This window comes from Prionailurus viverrinus, chromosome C1 (assembly GCF_022837055.1).
Source record: "Prionailurus viverrinus isolate Anna chromosome C1, UM_Priviv_1.0, whole genome shotgun sequence".
Lineage (NCBI taxonomy): Eukaryota > Metazoa > Chordata > Mammalia > Carnivora > Felidae > Prionailurus > Prionailurus viverrinus.
The window spans coordinates 121,362,094-121,386,916 of NC_062568.1; the positions used below are offsets into that span (position 1 = coordinate 121,362,094).

The window sequence follows — 24,823 nt, forward strand, 5'->3', positions numbered from 1 at the left end:
TAAAAAAAGTAAACTACACAGGGAATAGATGTGTAGCATGGTGAGCACCTTGTTGTTCATCCCTGCTCAGGGCCCAGACTAAAAGTGTTTTCACAGGGCTGGGCTCCTGGGATGTGCTAGCCATTTGCTCAGAGTGTTCATGCTCAGGGTTATTTATGAGCTATTGCTGAGCACATAATGGTCAGTACAGCTACATAAGCAGTCTTGGCCCCAAATGTGTTCACTTGAACTTAGTAAGTCAAATTGGGTCTATAGAGAGGTTCTGTTGGGTTCTTACTGGAAACTCTTTGGATGCGCCTTTGAATTCCAAGACTGAGCTGGGTTTGATGTGAGAAGATGTTCCAGTTCCCTCCAGCTACCTGTAAGGGGCCCATTATAATGCCAAGGATGTAGATTGTCCTTTAATTAGACTAAATCATTTTGATATTTTACACACACACACACACACACACACACACACAACAATAACAATGATAGTAACAGAAGCTGTTTTCCCATGTCTAATGAGAAAGTTCTTTAAACTTCTGGCTTATCTTGGTGGTCTCTTTCTATGTTTCTTAGCATAAATTAAATTTTATCAGTTTAAGTGGGATGATATTTTAGAAAGTAGGATCTGGTTAATAAAGGATCTTTTCTTCCTTAGCAAGAAAGACTTAGAGGTCAGCAAGGAGCATCTCAAGATACAAAGAAAGCATGAGGAGGAGTTTGGGGCTATAGCCTAGGTCACTACAAGTCTTGCAAAACTAGAATTCATCTTTCTTTTCTCTGTAGGCATTTAAAGATACTCTTTTTACCCTCAGAAATCAGACTTTTTTATTGAAGTATATTTGACTTTTCATATTGTGTAATTTTAAAGTGTACACATTTAATTTGATACATTTATATATATATATATACTGCCATTGTAGTGATAATTAGCATCTCTATCACATTACATAATTATCATTTCTTTTTAGTGGTTGGAATAATTAAGTTCTAGTCTCTTAGCAAGTTTTATGATTATAATACTATACTGTTGTCTATATTCACTGTGCTGTGCATTAGAGCTGTAGGGCCTATTTGCCACTCATTTCAAGTTTACACCAGAAAACAACATCTGTCCTAACCCCCAACCCCCATCACCCATTTTACTTTCTGTTTTTACAAGTTTGGCTCTTTTAGATTCCACCTACAAGGAGTATTATTCAGTACTTGTCCTTCTGATTGACTTATTTCACTTAGCATAATGTGCTCAAGGTCCATTCATGTTGTTGCAAATGGAAGGACATCCTTCTTTCTTATCTTCTTCATCTACTCATCCACTGATGGGCACTTAGGTTGTTTCCATGTCTTGGCTGCTATGAATAATGCTGCAATAAACATGGAAGGGCCTATATCTCTCTGATATCCTGTTTCCATTTTCTTTAGGTATGTACCCAGAAGTAGGATTGTTGGATCATATAGTTGATCTATTTTAAATTTTTTGAAGAAACTCTGTATTGTTTTCCAGAGTAGATGAGCTGATTTACATTCCCACCAACAGTGTTACAAGAGTTCTCTCTTCTCCACATCCTTGCCAATATTTGTTATCTCTTGTCTTCTTGATGATAGCCATTATAACTAGTTTGAGGTGATATCTCTTTGTGGTTTTGATTTGCATTTCCTTGATGATGAATGATGTTGAGCATCTTTTCATGTACCTATTGACCATTTGGATGTCTTAGACACATTATGTTTAAATTTATTTAGCGATAGTTTTCACTACCAAACAATATATTCATTTATAGGTAGATTTTTAAAATAGTTTTAAAGCTTTTACAGAGATCATGTCTCATATATGCTGTTTCTTCCTTGATCCTTTAAATATTCCCACAAATAGAGTACCTAGCCTTCTATATCTGGGCATTCTTCAGTATTGTTTTTTCTTTTCTTTTCTTTCTTTCTTTCTTTCTTTCTTTCTTTCTTTCTTTCTTTCTTTCTTAGTAGGCTTCATGCCCGGTGTGGAGCCCAACATGGGGCTTGAACTCACGACCCTGAGATCAAGACCTGAGCTGAGATCAAGAGTCAGATGTTTAACTGACTGAACTACCCAGGAACTCCTTCTTTTTCATTTTTAAACTACAAATTACTGAATGCTCATTCTGTGCCAAACACTATGCCAAGAGATTTACATGCATTATCTCATGTTCTCCTAGCAATCCTGTGAACTAGGTATTATTATTCCTATTTTTCAGAAGAGGAAACTAAGACTCAGAAAAATTAAGTAACTTGCCTGAAGGCATATAGCTAATGAGTAGAGAAGCTGGAACTCACATCTAAGTCTCTCAACTCTTGCTTTCCCACTGTGCTCTTGACTTTCCTGGGAAGCATTTTTCCTTGTTCTTCAATTTGGGTTGGAGTAATCTTTAATTCTGTTCATGAAGATATGCCTCACTTCACAGTAAATATTAGGCACTAAATAATTCAAAGTAATCCTTCAGTGATTCTTCTCCTCTTTCTCCCATCCTCCTCCTCCTCTCCCTATTCCCTCCTCCCCCTCTTCCTCTTCTTCCTCCTCTTCTTCTTCTCTTCTCCCTCCCTCCTTCCCTCTTCCCCCTCCCTCTCTTTCCCCCTCCTTCCCTCTCTCTCTCTCTCCCCTCTCCCCTCACTTTAAACAAAATATTTTTTTGATTTGAGTTCTCTAACATTGGCATATATCTATAAATTAAGATTTTGAACAATGTTCTGTAGATGTCCTTACCACATTTAGTTTGTACTCCTTTTTTCTTGGACAATTTAGCTCATTTTTTTTTTTTGGTCAAACATATTATTTTAGATTTTCAGGTTATCTAATAAACCACAAGTTCACAGACTCAGAAAAATTTAGAAGGGGAGAGAACCGCAGAGATCCACTCATCCAACCCTGTCATTATATGGTCAAGGGAGGTAGCTGGTGGCTGCAGGCCCCCTGGTTGAGTCAGAGCCTCAGTTACTCCACCTAAAACTGGAGGAAATCTTACTGCTTCTAAGGAGTTGTTCCACAAGTTCGCAAGTTGAGAAGAGGTATCTAAATGGATGGTTTTTTTACAGAGAGGGAGGGAGGCAAACCATAAGAGACTCTTTTTTTTCTTTTTCTTTTTCTTTTTTATATGTTTATTTATTTCTGAGACAGAGACAGAGCATGAGCGGGGAAGGGACAGAGAGAGAGGGAGACACAGAATCAGAAGCAGGCTCCAGGCTCCGAGCTGTTAGCACAGAGCCAGCTGTGGGGCTCGAATTCCCGAATCCATGATCATGAGATCATGACCTGAGCTGAAGTTGGTCACTTAACTGACTGAGCCATCCAGGCACCCCTAGCCCTGCTACTTTAAAATAGTAATCTTTCACTTTCACCCTAAGTTCTTACTTTGTGGAATATATATTCCAAATAGCATTTCCTAAGAGAGATTGAAAAATACGTGCTCATCAACTGGAGATCAAATTCTCCCTCAAAATTTAATGAATGAAACATGTAAAACCTCCTCCCAACCTTTTTTTTTTTTTAATTCCTTGCTTATATACCACTTGGCTGAGCATTCTGCCTTCATATTTATAACTGAATTTCCCTAAATGAAAAGCATCCATTTTGTTCTGGTATAGACAGCAATATAAGCATAGTGTCATACATTATTCCAATATATTAACAATGACGTTCTTCTTGTTTTGCACAGACTAGGAGACACGATGAAGACAACCAATGAAAACCAAAAGATCTACAGTTACAATTAAGAACATCAAAAAGAGGCAGCAAAGGACAAAGGAAGTCAGGCTGCACATACATGGAGGAAGCCAGTTTCTCAGAAGACACAACTCCTAAGCCACAGGAACATTTGCTTTTTGGTAGCGATTTCTCCCAAATTAAGATATACAGCAATTACAATTTTACCTCAAAAAATGACATCCTTGATGTCTCATATCAAATTATGTCAACAGTAGATGATCCTCAAAAAGAGGCCACATACAAAGAGATTTGTGGAAATGCAGACATAACCAAGACTTGGGATAAAATGACTGAAACTGTTGTTAACAAAAACTATGATAAAGAGAAACAATCCACCATAAATCTTGATATTCCAGCTAATGATAGAGACCCTTCAAAGTCAAACCTTTCTGATATTTTACTCCATCATCTTTCCAAAGAGGAATTCTTAAAAGGTCAAGGCATTGATTGTGAAACTTTCCCTGAGATTTCTAATACTGACTGTTCTGATGAAGCCGTTATTAAAAATATTATTTTGCACTATGCTAAGAATTCTTGGCCAAAAGAACAAACCCCGGAACTCACAGGCCCTCTCAGCCCCAAAAGGGATGATGAAAGCAGCAATAAGCCCTATTGTTCTCGAGCTATGAGAGAAGAAAACACCTCTAATTTAGAAGAGCCAGTGGTTGCTGGAGAGAGCAGCTATCAAGAAACTTCAAATTTTCTAACTAAGATCAAGAGTCTATGTGATAAACCAAAAAGTTTCCAAGGGCAGCCACCCCAGAAACAACAGACCGAAAAAGCAATTTCAGGCAATTGGTTGAAATATGGCCATGACCAGGTTCATTACCAGTTCTCTGATTTCTTTAAGGTTGCTCCCAAAGTGAAAATCCCTAAAAATAACATAATTAATAAGCCACTTATAATAGATACAGAAGCCAGCCTTTCTCCTAAACTGAGAGATAAGTCAGTTATGATGCAAGATATTTTAGAAAGCATATCTAGGTCAAATTGTATTGAAAAACAAAAGCAGAAAAGGAAAACTACTGATTCTTCACAACAGACAGAGGTGAGTAAAAGTAGTCTCCAGGAAATGCATAATCTGGGCAACTTCCCATCCATATCAGTGGGCCTTTGCAAGGTGCATGGCACTGACTTCTAGTCTTTGACCCCTCAGAAGCTCAGTGGGTGTCTTCCTGAGAAGAATCAGGGGCTGGGCAAACAACACACAATAGTATAAATTCCAAACTCTTTGACCTGGAATTTGAGTCCCCCCGCTGCCCTGCTTTTTTTTGCTTCATCCTACCCTTATAAACTTAGCTCCCATCCCTCAGGAGTCATCTTCAGTGACCTGGCTGGTCCCCAAGCTCTCTGGCCACTCACCCACTGAGCTCCTGCCCTCCATGGAACATCCCACCTATGCCTATTCAAAATCTGGTCATTTTCATGGCCTCTTTCAATTCCCTGTTGGCCACAGGACTTTTCAGACCCTCACTCCCACTCCCATTCAGTCCTTCACGTCCTCTTTTGTTTAGTTTTCTTTCAGAGCATTTATCTCAGCCTGCTTTGGATCATAATAATTTGGAAATATCTGTTTCTTCCACTAGATTTGAGTACTGTGGAGGGCAGTAACCTTGTCTTCATCTTTCCATTGCCTAATTCCCCTAGGGGCTTGGCCTTGTGTCTTCTATATATTACACCCTTAGTTATTAACGCTAAATCAGATCAAATTAAGATCTTTAATAACATAATCCAAGCTTGCTACATTGGTAACTAGTTAGTACCATTTTTTTAAATGCTTATATTAGGATTTTTTTTTTTAAGTAATCTCCGCACCCAACATGGGCTCGAACTCACAACCCTGAGATCAAGAGTCGCAGGCTCTACTGATGGAGGCAGCCAGGAACTCCCAAAGACCAAATTTTGTTAATGTTAATTTATACTATTTCCCCTTTCCTCATCTCCCCGTCTCCCCATCTATCTCCCAACACGTTGAGGCTCAGGGCCTCGATTATTTAAGATTCGGTGGTGAGGTAAATTCACATTAATGATCAAAGTAAACATTTCAGTTCTCTGGCACTTTGTCAGGACAGTATGATCTTTCCCTGAAGCTTTGTATGAAGGGCACTCTGGACTGAACACTCTATGCCTGTTTCCATTTCTACTCCTTCATGCTTCAACTCCCTTCTCTAGCAACTGAATGCTCTGGGGAGCTTGAACAGAACCCCTCCCCCACCCCCACCCCACCCCTTCCCCCCCTCCCCCCCATACCTGAATCTAGCAGCTCCACTTGGCCTTGACTGGAATGCTTCTCTATGTCTGACATTGGCAAGTCTCAGGGGTCCTCATTCTGCTTGCACCCACCCCTGGGTGCACAGGGGTGCACAGTCCTCAGTGCCCTGAGGTTAGCAGGAACAGAAATGGATATTAGGCTCACCTCTCTCTGGCAATGGAAGTCTAAAGTCAGGTGTCTTATTTTCTCTATTCCTGCTAATTGAGGTTGGAGAACTAGACTCTATCAGTTCTCTATCTGTCATACAGTTGAGACATTCATAATAACCAAAGTCTAATTTGACCACCACCATTTAGCTCTCTGACACTAGCATGTTTCTGAGCTTTATGTGTAGACTCTCAAGGTGAGTCACTCTGGAATTTAAGCTCCTGTCCTGTTAGCTTATGGCAAGTAAACAATCACTATCATGACATACATTTTGGAACTTAATGCATACTATTTTATATTTTTCTCCAGAATGTGGCTACTGTGTGCATGGTGTTAGTGAGAGTACCAGTGACAGAGCTGGCGACAAGACCAACAATGGCCCCTGCCCTCATGGACCTCATGGTCCAGTTTTAGGAGAAACGTTTCAGTGTTCCCCACAATAGTATCAAACATGGTAGTAGTAACAGATATGGTAATATCTAACACTTAATCCTTGTAACAACCCTAGAAGGTAGGTTCTATTTCTACCCTTATTTTATTGCTGAGGAATTTGAGGTTTACAGCGATGGAGTCATTGCCTTGGGTCACCTGGGAGGTAAGTGTCAGAGTGGAATTCAACCTTGGCTTTGGGAGCCCAGCTCTTGACACAACTCTGGGCTGCCTCCATGATGACCACAACATTTTGGATCATTTTGAATAATGGCGTCACCGATCTGTGTCAACAATAATGTTTTCTTATCCTTTAATTGTGCAGATGGAGCCCACAATACATATTCACCGAGACAATCTCACAGGTACCAGCATTTTTATTTTATTTTATTTTATTTTATTTTATTTTATTTTATTTTTACTATTTATTTATTTTTGGGAGAACGCAAATTCAGGGGGGTGGGCAGAGAGAGGAGAACAGAAAATCAGAATCAGGCTCTGTGCGGACAGGCTGACAACAGCAAACCCAATGTGGGGCTCAAATTCATGAACTGTGAGATCATGACCTAAGCCAAAGTTGGATGCTCAACTGACTGAGCTACCCAGGTGCCCCACTAGCATTTTTAAACTTCTGATTTAGATGTACATTTTGAAAACTTTTTTTAAACTTTTTTTTTAACGTTTATTCATATTTTGAGAGACAGAGCATGAGTGGGGAGAGGCAGAGAGAGAGAGGGAGACACAGAATCTGAAGCAGACTCCAGGCTCTGAACTGACAGCACAGAGCCCAATGCAGGGCTCGAACTCACAGACAGTGAGATCATGACCTGAGCTGAAGTTGGATGCTTAACTGACTGAGCCAGGCGCCCTGAAAACTTTTTTTAATAGCAAATGGTGATGGTTGCCACAGACTTCTGTTCTTAGTACTTCATAAATCTGCAGTGAAGTTGAGATGAACAGAAGCCAAAACTTATTCTCTCTTATACAGGAATAGAATCTGAGACAAGTCTCTTTAAGGTGTCATCAACCTCTCAGAAAGACCCTTGCCCAAGTTCTTCTTACATATTTCAAAAGATAACTGAAGGGAAACAGATGTGCCAGAAGTTAAAAGAACAGACTGATCAACTGAAGACTAAAGTAATATTTTAAAAGATTATGACCAATAGAAGTGACCAAATTCAGACATAAGACATCATGCAATTAATGAAATATTGCATTTTTTCACTACAGGTACAAGAATTTTCCAAAAGCATAGCACAGGACTCTCCTTGTCATTTGCAAGACAAGAAGCTGGTAAAAATTTTATCAAGTTTTAAACATCTTTGTTAGGGAATTTGATGTGCATAAGTATGAATGACTTTATAGCACCATGTTTCCTCTACACTGGGGGGCATAGAAATGTTCTGGTGGAAATGTTTTGCTGAAGATTAAGGGCTGTGACCTCCAGAGGCCTAGCCTTGTGTTTCACATATGTTGTACCCTTAATTATTAATGATTAATTGAATTGAATTAAGACCTTTAATAATCTATTTCAAGCTTGATATATTTGGTAACTAGTACAAAATTTTGTCAACGTTTAATTTATACTATTTCCCCTTTCCCTCTACCCGACCTCTCAACATGCTGAGGTTCAGGACCTCCTTGATTATCTGGCTCAGGGGTTTGTGTTATAGGAGCTAAATGAACTTAGAGTTCTATTTCTATGTGTATTTATCCCTCGTTCATCCTCAGAGGAGTCTATTACTTATGACTATTATTTCTCAGTGGCCACCCAACAATAAATCTGAGACCATGGTAGGCTTAAGAGAATAACATGCCAGCTGTTATACAGGGCAAGTCCATCCAGAGTTGGTGGGTCCTGGGGGATACAGATTATAAAATTTGCCAATATCTGACAACTCAACACATAAAACTTTGAAAACTCAAACCTGATCTTAAAACTATGCTTTTCAGATGAAAATCTGTGATTTTCACATCCTTGCTTGTTGTTGCATTTAATCAAATCACTAATTTATATTGTAACCACAGTTCATCAGTGCCAGGGTTGTGGGAAGTTGGGGTGGAACATGGTAATGGGGCAAAAAGCTGAGATTGTTAGAGCCAGAAATGTGCAAAGTCAAAGACGTCATTCAGGCCACTGGGTCAGCAACAAGGCAGGTGGTCAGAAGTCCTGATGTGAAGGAGCACGAACAAAGCAATGGCAGGCTGTGCGATAGAAACCAGACAGTATAGACAGAGGAAAGGAGGACTCAAATGTTAAGAGACACAGTTGATCACTCTCATTCATCTATTGTATTAATTAAATAACTTATTAATTAATTAATTAATTAATTCAACATATACTTATCAGATACTTCCTATGTCCAAGACTCTGTACCAGGCACTAGAGATTTGGAGATAAAGAAACAATTTCTTTTTCAAGTGGCTTAGTCTCCTTGGAACAGATAGGTAAATAGACAAGCAACATGAAGCTTGAGAAATAATGCTAATGGCAGCTTAGAAGCAGCTCACCCTTGACAGTTAGAGGGTACTTTGCAAGGCTCCCTGGAAGTGACTGACCTCGGAGTTTGGCATTGTAGGATGAATATGTATGAGATTGACAGGGTAGTTACAAAACAGTGGTCCAAGAAAAAGAATCACCAGTTACAATGGCACAGGGGACAGAAAACTCTGATGGGATGAGGAATCGTGTGGTACTGTAATTAGCCAGATGGAATCCAGGGTTCATGTGGTGAAGAGGAAGGGACAAGACAAGGACTATTCATGAAAGACCTTTAAACCATACTAAGAAGATTATATTTCACCCTGAGGTTGAGTGAGGGGGCAACACTGGAGGACTGAAAGCCAAGAAATGGTGAGCACCATGGGGGCAAGACTTAGGGACAAAGCCTGGCTAGGAAGCCATATTCCAGGTAACAAGTTATGAGGGCCTGAACCAAAACTAGCAATGAGGATGGAGAGGGGGACAAATCTAAGAGTTTAACAAAGTGGTTGCACATTAAGAGGGGAGAAGAAAGGAAGGGAGGAGGCTTGGATGAGTTTCAGATTTCTAGCGTGGGCAACCAAGGCCAGGACTAAAAATGGAAGATCCAGTTCCTAATGGGTGTGGGAGGCAGGCAGGAGGCAAGGTGCCAAGTTCATTTTGAGGTCCCTGTAGGACATCCAATTGGAAAGATCCAGTAGGCAATTAGAGCAATGGATTTGGACCTCAGAGGAGTTGCTTGGGCCAGAAATGTAAATCTGGATATAGTTGTGGGTTGAAGCTATGAAGTATATGAAGTTTACTCCCAGGCAAACCTGCAGAGTAAGCAGTAAAGAAGCCCAAGGAAAGAATCAGCAAACAGGGGCAGGTAAAAGAGGGTTCCTCAAAGGAGACTGACAAGCAGTGACCTCAAAGCTCAAGGCAGACCTGCAAGGGGCGGAGCTGTAAAGCCAAAAGAAAAGAAGGGGGTATGGGCCACAACAACACATGTTCAAATAACAGGAAAAAAAAAATCAAGAAGTGAATTGGATTTGGCAACCAAGAGATCATGAGGGACCTTGACAAGCCCAGTTTTATTTAATGAAGTGATTCTGTAAAAGCCAGATTGCCGGAGTGAAGCAGTGAATGATAAAGGAGATATCAAAAAAGTCTGGTTTTGGGGTGCCTGGGTGGCTCAGTTGGTTAAGCATCCGACTTTGACTCAGGTCATGATCTCACAGTTCGTGGGTTTGAGTCCTGCATCGGGCTCTGTGCTGACAGCTGAGAGACTGGAGCCTGCTTCAGATTCTGTCTCTCCCTCTCTCTCTGCCCCTACCCTGCTCACACTCTGCCAAAAATAATAAATAAATATTTAAAAATTTTTTTTTAAAAAGTCTGGTTTTCAGGAATTGGGAGAACACAGATTTTTTTTTTTCAACGTTTATTTATTTTTGGGACAGAGAGAGACAGAGCATGAACGGGGGAGGGGCAGAGAGAGAGGGAGACACAGAATCGGAAACAGGCTCCAGGCTCTGAGCCATCAGCCCAGAGCTTGACGCGGGGCTCGAACTCAACGGACCGTGAGATCGTGACCTGGCTGAAGTCAGACGCTTAACTGACTGTGCCACCCAGGCGCCCCATAGATTTTTAAAGGGCTGAGCAAAGCAGAGGGAACTGGTTCAAGGCACTAGCCTTCTGAGGCCTCAATCCAGGAAGTTTCCCCTTGATGCTAGAGGATATTAGGGGATTCGTATTAGGGCAGAGATGAGAGTCAAGGTGATTCCTGACAGAGTCAGCCTTGGCCTGAGATTTCCAGGCCCATTTGATTCAGCATTGGAAGAAGGCCAGAGAGGGCGACACTAACCTTCTCAGCATGAACAACACAACAGAATGGAAAGCATCTGGATGTTGGAACAGACAATGTAGTTCTATATACTGGCTGTACGATCTTAGGCACTTCCCATCTCAGAGTTGCCATGAGGATTACATGAGGTACATTTATAGCTAGAAAACTGTGCCCTATCTTCTTCTGAGATAAAATACAATTTAAATCCCAAGATCTTAAATTATAATTTGTAATTGACTTTCTCTCTTTTGTCTTTCCTTTGAACACCTAATTCCTTCTTACGTTTTCACTATCTGCATGCTACCAATTCCTAAATTCCTGGTCCTACCTTCTCATCTACAGCTCCAAATGTTTGTGTGTATCTTTACTTGGCTCTCCCACTCTTGCTGAAAATTCTACATGTCCAACAGTGACAGCTCCATTCAAATCTGTTAGCCTTTCCAAATTCCTCAGTTTAGTCAGGGGTTCACATTCTTTCCGCCTCCCAAGCTAGAAACCTGAGCATTGTCAGTGAGATTTACAGTAGTACCAGGCAGGGTCCTGGCAGGAACTAGATGGTTTATTCCGATGGAACAACTGAGGGGAGTTTAATAAGGCATCATTTTACAACAGCGTGGGTAAGGTTAAGGGAAACCAATAAGGGACAGAAAGCATCTCATAGAAGGAACAGTGGGGCAGAAAGAAAGGAGGAAGAGCAGATATTGGAGCCTAGGGAGAGTAGCTATAATGGTAGGAGTAGCTGACAAGCTCTGCTTTTGGTAGAGAGACACAGCCAATCCACTGGGATACAGGCAGGAGGACATCAGGGAAATAAAGACCCCTACCTCATCTTCATTTCCTCTCTTCTGTCATTGCTTTCCATTGACTGAAACCAATGCCAGGGCAGGGGAGCCTATTGGTGCAGTCCACTGAAGGTCAGCTTCCTGGCTGGGCCACGGAGAAAGATGGAGGACAAATCTGGGTGGGGGGAACATGGAAGACATCTACCACACTTGCCATTTTTTATGCCCTATGATCAATATATTTCCAAACTTGGAATAATAATCAGATTTAATAATGATGATGGTGATGATCCTGGCACTTAGCATTAACTCATTTAATTTTCACAGTATGAGGTGAGGGCTATTATTGTCTCAGATGAGAAAACTAAAGTTTAGAGTTCAAATTGACTAAAATCATAATAATTATTAGGTGAAAGAGTCTGAACTTGAACCCTGGGGTGTCTGATCCTGTAACCCTATTGTTGTGTCCCTCCAACCATCCTTTCCTCTCCATGTTCATGGACACTGCCTGGTCCAGGCCTTCCTGAGCATCCTTCAAGCCTGATGTAGGTCTCACTTCTTCCACTGAGCCATGGCAAAGTGCCATGGCAAAGTCCTTGAATCCCGTTTCTTTTCCCAACTGGAATAAAATCCCTGAGACTGATGTAACTTTTGTATCTCTCACACATTTGGCCCAGGGCCACGTATAGGCAGTGCTCAGGGAATATTTAGCTATTGGGGCTGCAGTGCTGAAGCCTCTATACATCAAGACCAGACCTTAACCTACACCATGTAAGTGTTAATCTGCACGAGGCTGCATGTGTTGACGTCTAGAAGACCCATTTGAAGCTCTGGCTAAACTTCCTAATGCCCCATCCCTCCAAGTGCCATAGACTCAAACTCAGATCCTCTAACTTCAGTCCCTTTTAAGGTCCTTGTGGCTTCAGACATACCTCCTAGAGCTCCAATTTCCTCCCATATACAATCGAGATAATAAAATCTACTTTGCAACATTTACAACATTGATGTGTGGATTAAGTAAGATAATGCTCAGGAAAGTGCTCTATAAGCTAAAAGCCATTCTGCAATAGCACAGGACTATTGATATCCTATTAAGGAGTTCAGAGGCCTCTGAGTGGGCCCTGGGGAAGAAATCGGAAGTCGCCGTATTGAAAAAGCTGTGTGCTAGAAGGGCGTTGTGAATGTGGAGATGCCTGGGTTGCCTCTGTTTTAGATGTCAGTCTCTGAAACAAAACAATTGCCAGGAGAAGGATGGTGGCTTCATTTTGAAACTACCATCGTGTACACCCTCCTTGTATTTTGGGGGGAAACAACCACTCATGCGTGATTCTGGTGACTTTACTGCTACAGGTCCTGGAGAAACTGCAGGGACATCTTGAACTACTGGAGCAGGAGTTTAGGGACAACAAGAAGAAGCATCTGGCTTTGAAGCAAATTCACAGGCATGAATCCCCAGCTGTCGGTGACTTTGATCCAGAAAGGTCAGGCTTAAACTGTGTGAGGTGGAGGGGTCAGAGGCAACCTCCTTCAGGTGGGATTCTGATATGGCTGCTGGCTTAATGCTTGCACAGCCCCTGGCCTAGGGTCAGCAAAAACTGTGCCATCACTGAACAAGTGTTAGCGCATGAGACAAACAATGTGGAACTCCTGCTACGTATAAAGTCCTTTCCTGGGCACTGACCCAGATGGAGTCCTCCACATGAACAATTGTCCCCCAGAGGAGCAATTTTGTACTACAATCCTGCCCTTTGTTGTGTGTCATAACTGGTTCTGAGACCCAGAACAGTGTAAGAAAATCCTGGAAAGGCTCACACACTAACCCCAGAGGGCCTTCTCTCTAAGCTCCTTGTGTCCTGGCCTTCATCCCACTTCTTCCTCTGTCTCCCCTGCCTGGTTCTTCTGTCCTTCCCCTTTCCCCCCCTTTTCTTTCCTATCCGCAGACAATTCCAAAGGGGCAGTGGGTATGAGAGGACCATTGCTAGGTTGGTTAATGTGGGGGTGAAGAACCCACAAAGCCTGATAAATTTAGGGAAAATGTTAAAGCTTGAAGTCAAAATGACTTCTGAGTTAATTCACAGTAGAAACTTGGATGCAAACTCACTGAAGTTTCCAACTGGCCATTTTTATGGCCCTGTGCTCCTCTCTCTCCAATCCAAACAATTTTAAGATGTATTCCAGGACTCAAGGCTAGGATTGTTTCCATTTAATTTCCTGGTATGAATTAAAAGAATCCATTTAGGAGACTTAATCTCTGTAAATTCAACTCTTTCTATTCATTGCATTTTTACACGGAATCTTTCTTGATGCCAGATTACTTTAATGGTTTATATTTCGGCACTAGTGTCCTGAGGTATTTTTTCCAAAGTACAATTTCACCTTTTCAAAATGAATGAAATCTCTGTCTACTGTTATTTCAATACTGAGTAATTAGACAGCAAGGATGAGGTTTTAATATTGATTTTTTTTTGCCCAAAGGCTTATTTTGTTTTCTGGGAAAAGAAAGATCTCTACATACTTTCACTATTTATTTAAAAACTAATAGAGTAAGGATATTTATTTTCCGAGGAATCCCACTTGTCTAGGCAGTCATTTTAAAGTTGGGCCTCTGTGCACATTCAGACCAAAGTTATGCAACACCTTATTTATATCCTAGTTACACCCACAGTGTGCTGGACCCAGTATAAATCAAAAAAGTTTCAGCTGTAATTATGTCCCATATACAGGAAAAGCTTTCAACACTGGGGCAAGGGAAGGACCCAGTCTCTCCGAAACTCGGTTAAAACCACCTCAGAGCAAGCAAGGCTGCTCCGTTTGACACTGGTCCTCTTGTTCTCGCATGGGCATAATGTGGCAGTGAGCAGAACCCCATACAATTAATTGTCCAGAACCTTCTAAGTGTTGAATCTAAAGGCCATTGTAGATGGCTTTCTGCAAGGGAAAGAATTCTGCAAGTTCATTGGCTAATTACTTGTTTAAGTCTGCTATGTACTCTTACTAAAACCTTATTGGGGCACCTGGGTGGCTCAAGTAATTAAGCATCCGACTCTTGATTTCTTTTTTTTCAACGTTTATTTATTTTTGGGACAGAGAGAGACAGAGCATGAACGGGGGAGGGGCAGAGAGAGAGGGAGACACAGAATCGGAAACAGGCTCCAGGCTCTGAGCCATCAGCCCAGAGCCCGATGCGGGGCTCGAACTCACTGACCGCGAGATCGTGACCTGGCTGAAGTCGGACGCTTAACCGACTGCGCCACCCAGGCGCCCCTTGATTTCTGCTCAGGTCATGACCTCGTGGTTCATGAATTTGAGACCCGTGCTGACAGGGTGGAGCCTGCTTGGGATTCTCTCTCTCTGACTCTCCCATGCACTCTTTCTCTCAAAATAAATAAACGTTAAAAAAACACAACAAACGTATTATTGCCTTTAAAAGGTAATATGCAAAAATAGTTCTTTTATTTCATGCATCTTGTTTGTCAGAATGTAGTCTGATAGTCATTTCACACGCTGACTCCAGAAGTCAAGGAGTCAAGAAATGGGGTTCTGCCTCCACCAATCCCTCTCTCTGATATTATCAACATACAATCTTGTCTTCTGCTTTACGGAAGAGATCACAAAATCCCTCAAAAATGTCTTTTCTCCATCTCCAGAGCTGCATGTTTTCACCTCCTCTTCCTTCCTTCACTCACCTCCAACCCATCTGGCCTGGTCCTTGGGCCCATTTCTTCCCACTACCTTCAGGTCTATCTCCACCATTTCAGAACTTCCTTCAAATTTTCAGCCTCTCCTTGTCCTCTGCTTAATTCTCATTTGCCTGCTAGATTAGAGCATATTTTCCTATATTTTACTTGATTATCAACAGTTTTCCATGCATAGATCTTTGTCCCACCACTTGCTGAGTACAGCAGCCTTTCCCACGGGATGAAAAGGCCACTTTTATCATATAAAAAACCCTCCACATATAGATAGGACTGGTTCTCTTCCATCCCATTGATCTGCGTTTCTATTTTTACATTCACCACACAGTTTTAAATTAGTATAGTCTAGGGGTGCCTGGGTGGCTCTGTCGGTTGAATGCCCCACTTTGGCTCAGGTCATCATCTCATGTTTTGTGAGTTCGAGCCCTGTGTTGGGCTCTGGGCTGACAGTTCAGAGCCTGGAGCTTGCTTCAGATTCTGTCTCCCTCTCTCCTCTCTCTCTGCCCCTCCTCCACTCATGCTCTGTCTCTTTCTCTCTCGAAAGTAAACATTAAATAAATAAATAAATAAATAAATAAATTACTATAGTCTAGTGTATATTTTGACATATTTCTTCTTTAAATTTTCTTTAGCTGTTCTTGAACACCGTTCTTACTAATAAACTTTATAAATAGCTCACCAAACTTCCTTAGGGACATGCCACTCGAATTTTGTTCAGAATTGTGTTGAATTTACAGATTAGAGAAGAGTTGAAATCTTTGCAATGAGTAGTCCCATCCAGGAGCATGTTTTCTTCATGCAGATTTCATGCATGTTTTGTTAGCTTTATTCCTACCTATTTGGTAGGTTTTCTCAGCATTATTAACAGATGTTTTCTGTAATTGATATACAGGAAATAAAGAAAAACAATATATTTAACTTCTGCTGGGCTATCTTATGTATTTCTGTTCATAGTGTTTTTTGATTAGCTGTTGATTGTCTTAGTTTTTAGGTATGACAATCATAGCATTTGAAAATAATGACAGGTTCCCCCAACTCCCATTTCCCCCTAAATATTTATACTTTATCTTTTCTTCCCTGATTCTTATATATCATATTTTTTAATCAATTTATTTTATTTGCTAGGTTTTCCAAAACAATGTTAAATAATACTAGCAAAAGCAACCATTCTTTTCATATTCCAAACAGTAATGGGATTTTTTTCAAGTATGACTCTTGCTGTAGTTTCAAGTAGATAAGTTTATCAAGAAAGTTTTCTTCTATTCTTGATTTACTAGGATTAGATTTGTTTTTTTAATGTTTTAATGTTTACTCAAATGGGATTTAGAAATCTATTTAGTTTATTTCCTAACTCTATTAATATAATAATAAAATGTATTCATAAATATCCTAATGTTTAGTTATAGAATGATTGGGAAATTTTTCCCTTTTCTTTTTATGTTTCAAAAGGGTTAAAGTCTTACTAGAACTCACCCATAATCCCACTTGGATTTGGTGCCTTTTGGGCTGGTGGATTTTTGATTATTTTTTCTATTTTTCTCTGGTTATTAGTTTTTTTCCAGATTTCCTACCTCTTTTTGAGTAGATTTTAATAATTTATGTTTTTATAGAGACTTGTCCATTTCATCTAGATTCTAAGCTGTATTGGCATCAAGTTGTTCAATCCCATTTGATTTAAAATTTTTCTTCTGGCATATTTCCTTTCTCATTCTTAATGTTACTTATGCTTTTCAGTCAGACTTTCCAGTGGTTTCTTTTATAGATATTTTCAAAGACAATGTTTTATTTTATTAATCAAATTCTTTTAAATTATATTTATTTCTCCTTTTGGGGGGTTCATTTGGTAGTTCTTTTTTCTATTTTCCTGTTTTGGATACTTAGTTTATTGATTTTGAACTTTGCTCCCTTGTAAATGCATGCTACATCTATAAATTTTTCTCAGAGTACTGCGCTAGCTACATTACATTGGTTTTATATGTTTTTTTCGCATTTATTATTCACTTATAGAGTATCCTTAATGTCTATTAACCCAAGAGTTAGTAAGATGAGTGTTAAAATTTCCAATTAGTTGTTTGTTCTTGTTGTTGCTATCTTTTTGTTATTAATTTCCAGTGATCAAATTTTTAAGACTTTAATTTTTTAAGACTTTAATTTTTAAGAGCATTTTTCATAGGAAAATTGAGAGGAAGATACAGAGATTTCCCACATACCTCTGCCTGCACACATGCATTATCACCATTATCACCCCTCACCAGAGTGGTGCATTTATTACAACGGATGAACCTACACAGATCCTAACTGTTCAAAGCCCATTTTCTGCATTAATGGTTTACTGTTGGTACTGTACATTCTATGGTTTTGGACAAATGTATAATGACTTGTATCCATCTTTATAGCATCAGAGAATTTTCACTGCCCCCAAAATCATCTGTACTCCACCTATTCATCTCTCTGCCCCCACCCCAACCCTTGGCAACCACTGATCTTTTTACTATTGCTATTTATTGCTTTTTACTATTTCCAGAATGTCACATAGTTGGAATCATGCAACGTGTAGACTTTTCAGATTGGGCTTCTTCCACTTAGTAATACGCATTTAAGGTTCCTACATGTCTTTTCACAACTTGATAACTCATTTTTTTTTAGTGATGAGTAATATTCCATTGTCTAGATGTACCATAGTTTATTTATCCATTCACCTCCTGAAGGACATCTTGGTTGCTATCAAGTTTGACAAGTATGAATATAGTTGCCATAAACATCTGTGTTCACGTTTTTGTGTTGACATAAGTTTTCAACCCCTTTGGGTAAATACTGAGTGCATTGGATTGTATGGTGAGAATATGTTTAATTTTTTAAAAAACTGTCAAACTGTCTTCCAAAGTGGCTGTACCATTTTGCATTCCCACCAGCAGTGAATAAGAGTTCCTATTGCTCCACATCCTTGCCAGCAATTGGTATTGTTAGCATTCCATATTCTGACCATTCTAATAACGTATAGTGGTATCTCATTGTTTAAATGTGCATTTCTCTGATGAACTATAATATGGAGCATCTTTTCATATGCTTATTTCCCATCTTTATATCTTCGTTGGTGAGATATCTATTAAGGTCTGTAGCACATTTTAAAATTGGGTTGTGTGTGTTTTTTTATTGTTGAGTTTTAAGAGTTCTTTGTATATTTTGGGTACTAGTCGTTTATCAGAAATGTCTTTTGCCAATATTTTTTCCTGGTCTGTGGCTTATCTTCTCATTTTCTTGACATTGTCTTTCTCAGAACATAAGTTTTAATTTTAATGAAGTCAAACTGATCAATTATTTCTTTCAGGGATAATGCCTTTGGTGTTGTATCTCAGAAGCCATCACCATACCCAAGATTATCTAGGTACTCTACCATGTTATCTTGGAGTTTTATACTTTTGCATTTTACATTAGGCCTGTGATCCATTTTGAGTTAATTTTTGTGAAGGATATAACATCTGTGTCCAGATTCAAATTCTTTTTTCCACATGGATGTCCATATGTTCCAGCAGCAACTGTTGAAAAGACTATCTTTCTTTGCTCCATTGTATTGCCTTTTCTCTTTTCTCAAAGATCAGGTGACTATAGTTATGTGGGCCTATTTCTGGGTTGTCTATTCTGTTCCACTGATCTATTTGTATAGTCTTTCACCAATACCACACTGCTTTGATTGCTGTAGCTTTATAGTAAGTCTTGAAGTTGGGTAGTGTCAGTCCTCCAACTTTGTTCTTGTCCTTCAATATTATGTTGGCTATTTTGAGTCTTTTGTCTCTTCATATAAACTTAGAATCATTTTGTCAATAGCCACAAAAGAACTTGCGGGGATTTTGACAGGGGTTGCATTGAATCTATAGATTGAGTTGGGAAGAATGGCCATCATGACAATATTGAGTCTTCTTATTCATAAACATGGAATATCTCTCCATTTATTGAGCTCTTTGATTTCATTCATCAGAATTTTATGTTTCCCTTATACAGATCCTGTATATATTTTGTTAGATTTATACCTAAGTATTTCATTTTTTGGATCTTAATGTAAATAGTACTGTCTTTAATTTCAAATTCTACTCATTCATTGATAGTATATAGCAAAGTGATTCACTTTTGTACATTAAACTTGTACCCTGTAACTTCTCTATAATTGCTTATTAGTTCCAGTTTTTCTGTTGATTCTTTGGGATTTTCTACACAATCATGTCATCTGTGAACAAAGACACTTTTATTTCTTCCTTTCCAATCTGTATACCTTATATTTTCTTTTCTTATTGCATTAAGTAGGACTTCCAATGCAATGTTGAAAAGGAGTGGTGAGAAGGGACTTCCTTGCTTTTTTCCTGATGTTAGTGAGAAAACGGTGATATAATTATTAATGATTTGGAATTTGTTGAGATTCTTCTTTGTGGATTAATATAAGGTAAATTTTTATAAGTGTAATGGATTTGAGGAAAATGGGTTCTTCCTGGGTAAAATAGGTATTTATATTTATAGATAAATTTACACATATACATATATGTATACATGTATATATATATATATATGTACAGATGCATATAAATCCAGCTTGTTAATCAAATTCTTCAGATAGTTCATTTCCTTCCTCTTTTCAATTGATATAAATCATTATTTCCATAGAATCATAGCTCTTAGAACTGTAAAGGATCTCAGGGTGCCTGGATGGCTTCATCGGTTAAGCATCTGACTTCAGCTCAGGTCATGATCTCTGTGGTTTGTGGATTTGAGCTCCATGTCGGGCTCTGTGCTGACGGCTCAGAGCCTGGAGCCTGCTTCCAATTCTGCATCTCCCTCTCTCTCTGCCCTTCTCCCACTTGTTCTCTCTCTCTCTCTCTCTCTCTCAAAAATAAATAAATGTAAAAACAAATATTAAAAAAAAAAAAGAACAGTAAGGGATCTCAAAATAATTAGATCCAGGTAAGCAGAGTATTGTTTTCCCATGTTATAGTTGAGACATTGGAGGCACAGGAAGATTAAGTGATTTTCCCAAGGATACACAGCTAATGAATAACAAAATGAGGATTAGAGCCCAGACCTTTGGAATGAAACTCTAAACAGGATGCATGTCAGGGCGGGTGTCCATTATCCTTCCTGTCTGAAGCCAAACCACCTTAATAATATAGACCAATGCTATATTCAAGAACTGTTGTTACTAATTAGAATGTTGACTGCATATCCAATAAGATGCTTGTTTATGTTTATTAGAGAAGTGGAAGGTGAAATCTTCAAGTTGGAGATGCTACTTGAAGATGTTAAGGAGAAAATTAATAAGGGCAAATATACGTCAGCCGTCTGTCTTCCCGGGAGTTCTCCAATCATCCCTGATGACTTGGCATCCACATCCTCTCCACCCTCAAATGAGGTAATACAGCAACCTACAGCCTAATTTTATGCCAGGAAAAGATGTTTTTTATGCATTTATAGAATCCTAATTCATGAACTCATGAATTCTATTTTAATATCTCATGAAAATTTAACTTTCCAAAGTCCCATGGAACCAGCTTTTAAAAATTAGAAGCTATTTTAAGTGTTGGTTTTTGAAATATCTTAATAGTTTAAGATGTAACAACGCAGTTTAAACTGATGAACCACTGAAAAGCTATTTCTTCTGGATGAATAGCAACATTTTTGTGGATCGTGCCTGGAAGAAATAATTTTTCTTCTTAATAGTTTTATATTCCCTCTTCTACATAAAGAATAACATACTCAGCAGGAAGAACTATTTTCCACGAGTCCACTTCTGCATTTTCCTTCTCTCAAGTTCAATTCTTTTGGATTGTTTACATATGCAAGATGAGGAATTCAAATCAATCACCACCCAGTATTTCTACACTTTTTGTCTTTGTGGCCTCAACTATCAGAACATTCAGACTAAATTAAAATTCTGAGAAACTGAATCATCTGGATAATTGCCTTAAATTGACTCTTTTGTTTCAGTCAAAATTTGCCTGTGGCTGACATTCAAAATCTGAATAGGTTTTTGTTAGAGTTAAGAACAAAATGCTGAAGATTATATAAATATTAGCCTTGCCAGAGAAGTGCAGTTGCCCCTTCAAAACAACCTGCCCAGCAAAATTTCATCCATTTATATAACCTTGACACAATGCCTCCCCATCCCAGGCAGAATTCTTTGTTCAGACCTCTGTGCCCCCACAGCACTGTGTCTCATTTGTCCCTGTGCCTTTGTACCTATCTTTTTATCCCAAACATCTGACTAAACGCCTGGTGTAGCATGAATGCTCAGTATAGTAACCTCTGAGCCCTTGTGGATTTAATAGTTTCAACACCTCACAACTGTCTCCAAGGTTCACAGCACTTTATGCCTACAGTTCTGAACCTGAACTAGCTTCCAGGTGGTGCGAGGGAGCCCAGGAGTCAGCTTAGCCTTCCGCCCAGCAGCTCCCTCAGGTCTGGGTTTGCTCTTCTTTATTTGGTCCCAAGTTTACAGCACTTGCTGTGAAATAATGAGAACTCTGTAACTTTGTGATAAATAGCCCTGAAAAGAGAGTCTACTGCTAGGATCATTCATTCCTTCATTCATTCAGGTACTTTTCAGGTATCGGGGTAGAACATAAACAAAGCAGGGGCACCTGGATGGCTTAGTTTGTTAAGCGTCTGACTTTGGCTCAGGTCATGATCTCACAGTTCGTGAGTTTGAGACTGGGATCAAGCCCTGTGCTGACAGCATCGAGCCTGGAGCCTGCTTCATTCAGATTTGGTGTCTCCCTCTCTCTCTGCCCCGGCCCTACCCCTGCTCACACTCTGTCTCTCTCAAAAATAAATAAACACTAAAAAAAAAAAAAAAAAGCAGACAAATTACTTGCCTTCAAGATGCTTACATTTCTGTGAGGGACACATACAATAAACAAAAATGTGTGGTTACAGAATGTTAAAAGTGCGATGCATTTAACATTATACATTCCTGTGACTCTAAGCCGAACTGCCTGGGTCTGAGTACTGGCTCTGTCACTCATCAGCTTTGTGATCTTGGGAAAGTTACGTAACCCTCTCTGTGCCTCAGTTCCCTCCTCTGTAAAATAAAGATAATAAGATCTGCCCAAGCTTCCAAGTCCTCTTCTGCAAAAAGTCTCTGCAAACTGTAAAGCTCTGAACCAACAGAATTATTGTTTACTTCTCATTATAATTTTGTTATCATTTTAGGCCCACAGAGTTTTAATCCCAGCACTTCCAATTAATTTATAATGAAATAATCTCAAGTGTGGTCCCCAGACCAAGAGCATTAACATCACCCGGCAGCTTGTTAGAAATTGGCATGATGTTACAGTGTCAAGTTAATATAAGTAAAATATGTGAAACAGAGCCTGGCTCATAGAAAGCATACTACCTGGGTGTTAGCTCTCGTGACTATTAAGTAATGGCATGTGACCAAAAGTCACTCACTGTGGGAGGGCAAAGTCACTCGGGAGACATGGTCAGGGAAGGTAAGATTTGAATTGAGTTGGTTGGGAGGGAGGGATGAGAAGGCAGTAGGTAGGTGAAGAGTCTGGGGACAAGGACCCCAGGTAGGATGTGATGATGCCTTAGGGGTGGGCTGGTGATGCTGGAGCCCTTGGTGCCCTTTCCCATGGGAACTGATTGGAGCCCTTTCCCCTGGGACTGCAACCCTAAAGGCAGTCCCTCCGTGTGGCTCTGTGGATTCCCAAGGAACACTGGGGCCATCCTTTGGAGCCCATGTGGGCGTGAGGGGACAAAGGGCACCCCGGCAGGAGGACCCCCTCCTCTGAGGGGCTTGGTGGCCTGGCCCCACAGCCCTGAGTCCTCATCACTGCAGGCCCCCCTACCAGCTCCCTCAACACAGCGACAGGCCCCTTCCTTCTCAGACAAGTTCCCAGAGGAAAGAGGGAGAGTGGCCACATGATGTCCCCATCACACCCTACCTTAGGTTGCTCCTTCCCATTATCCCAGGAATGCTGAAATTAAATTCCCACTGACTCTTAGGCAAATAATCCTCCAAAGTGAGACTCTCACGTAGCCTAAGAACTGATTCTAAAAACTTCCTTAAAAAACAAAACAAAAATACCAAATCCCAAACGACAACAACAACATGGAGTAACTAGATCAAATGGCCATAAGGTTGTCCTCTGATTCCAGGGTCATGTCCAGCAGCCCAGTCCTGCTTAGTTCAGTTCATTCGGTTGAATCTCTAACCATAACCAGTGTTACTTACTGAATGTGGCTCTGAAACTGGCATTGTTGAGATCACCTGGCTCTTATACTAACACCTTGGGTGTTAGTGCTGGAGATAGCTGCTGGTATTGCTAATGTTTCCCACTCTTTCAGCACTCAGGAAACACCAGTCTGAGGCACCTGTTCTAGATCAGGGCTTCTCCAACTGCAGTGCATCTAGGAATCGTCTGCAAATCTTACTGGATGCAGGCTTGATTCAGTGGGTTTGGGGTGAGCCTGTAATTCTATAGTTCTAACAAGCTCCCAGGTGATGCCAATACTTCTGGTCTGGGGACCACACCTTGAGAGTATTTCTTTTCTTTTTTAAAAAAAAATTTTAATGTTATTTATTTTTGAGAGAGAGAGAGAATAGAGTGTGAGTGGGGGAGGTGCAGAGAGAGAGAGAGAGAGAGACAGAATCCGAAGCAGGCTCCAGGCTCTGAGCTGTCAGCACGGAGCCCATGAACCATGAGATTATGACCTGAGCCAAAGTCTGATGCTTAACCAACTGATCCACCCCGGCACCCTGAGAGTATTTCATTATGAATGAATTGGGAGTACTGGGATTAAATAAACCCCCCTGGGTCTAAAATGATAATGACAAAACTATAATAAGCAGTAAACAGTAATAGTTCTGGTGGTTCAAAGCTCCACAGTTTGTGAAGACTAGGCAGAAGAAGAGTTGGAAACTTAAGAAGGTAAGATTTGCCCAGGACAAATATCACGGGACACTGGATCCCCCAGTTCAGGTGGGGGGCACCTGCCTACATTATGCTCATGTAAATCTGCCTTAAATGTGAAGTGCAGGGCAACCCCTGTAGGCCTGAAAGTGAGAACTGATCAAAGAAAACACAGGGAAAACCCTTTATTTTTTAATTATAAAAATGATTCATGCTTACTGCAAAAAAAAAAAAAAATTAGAAGGTAGAAAAAAAGTATAAAGAAGAACATTTCAAGAAAGAAAAAGCATAGCTAATATATTAGTGTGTATCTGCCCAGTCTCTTTTCTTCTCTGCATACACATATACATTTTTGCAAAAATGAGATCATACTGTATGTATTGGTGTTTTATAGATGTTTTTTAATGTTTATTCATTTATTTTGAGGGGGGGGGGTAGGAGAGGGGCAGAGAGAGAGGGAGAGAGAGAATCCCAAGCAGGCTCCACACTGGCAGCACAGAGTCCGATGCAGGGTTTGATCCCATGAACCGTGAGATCCTGACCTGATCTCAGGTCATTGAGAGTCAAATGCTT

General features: G+C 40.1%; 1 protein-coding gene across 4 annotated transcripts in view; it reads left to right on the plus strand.

The window, feature by feature from the left end:
• The first annotated feature begins 243 nt into the window (after positions 1-243).
• The window catches only part of AKNAD1 (AKNA domain containing 1), a 41,195-nt gene continuing 16,615 nt past the window's right edge, over positions 244-24,823 (plus strand). For 3 of the 4 annotated variants that reach the window (XM_047868722.1, XM_047868724.1, XM_047868725.1), the window contains exons 1-7: positions 244-361; positions 3,669-4,766; positions 6,892-6,931; positions 7,555-7,703; positions 7,797-7,859; positions 13,006-13,136; positions 20,589-20,745. In XM_047868722.1, coding sequence (XP_047724678.1) covers positions 3,777-4,766; positions 6,892-6,931; positions 7,555-7,703; positions 7,797-7,859; positions 13,006-13,136; positions 20,589-20,745 — 1,530 coding nt within the window. In that variant the 5' untranslated portion in view covers positions 244-361; positions 3,669-3,776. Of the gene's footprint in view, positions 362-2,919; positions 3,022-3,668; positions 4,767-6,891; positions 6,932-7,554; positions 7,704-7,796; positions 7,860-13,005; positions 13,137-20,588; positions 20,746-24,823 lie in introns of those variants that run through there. The other variant, XM_047868723.1, reaches the window with a different exon arrangement.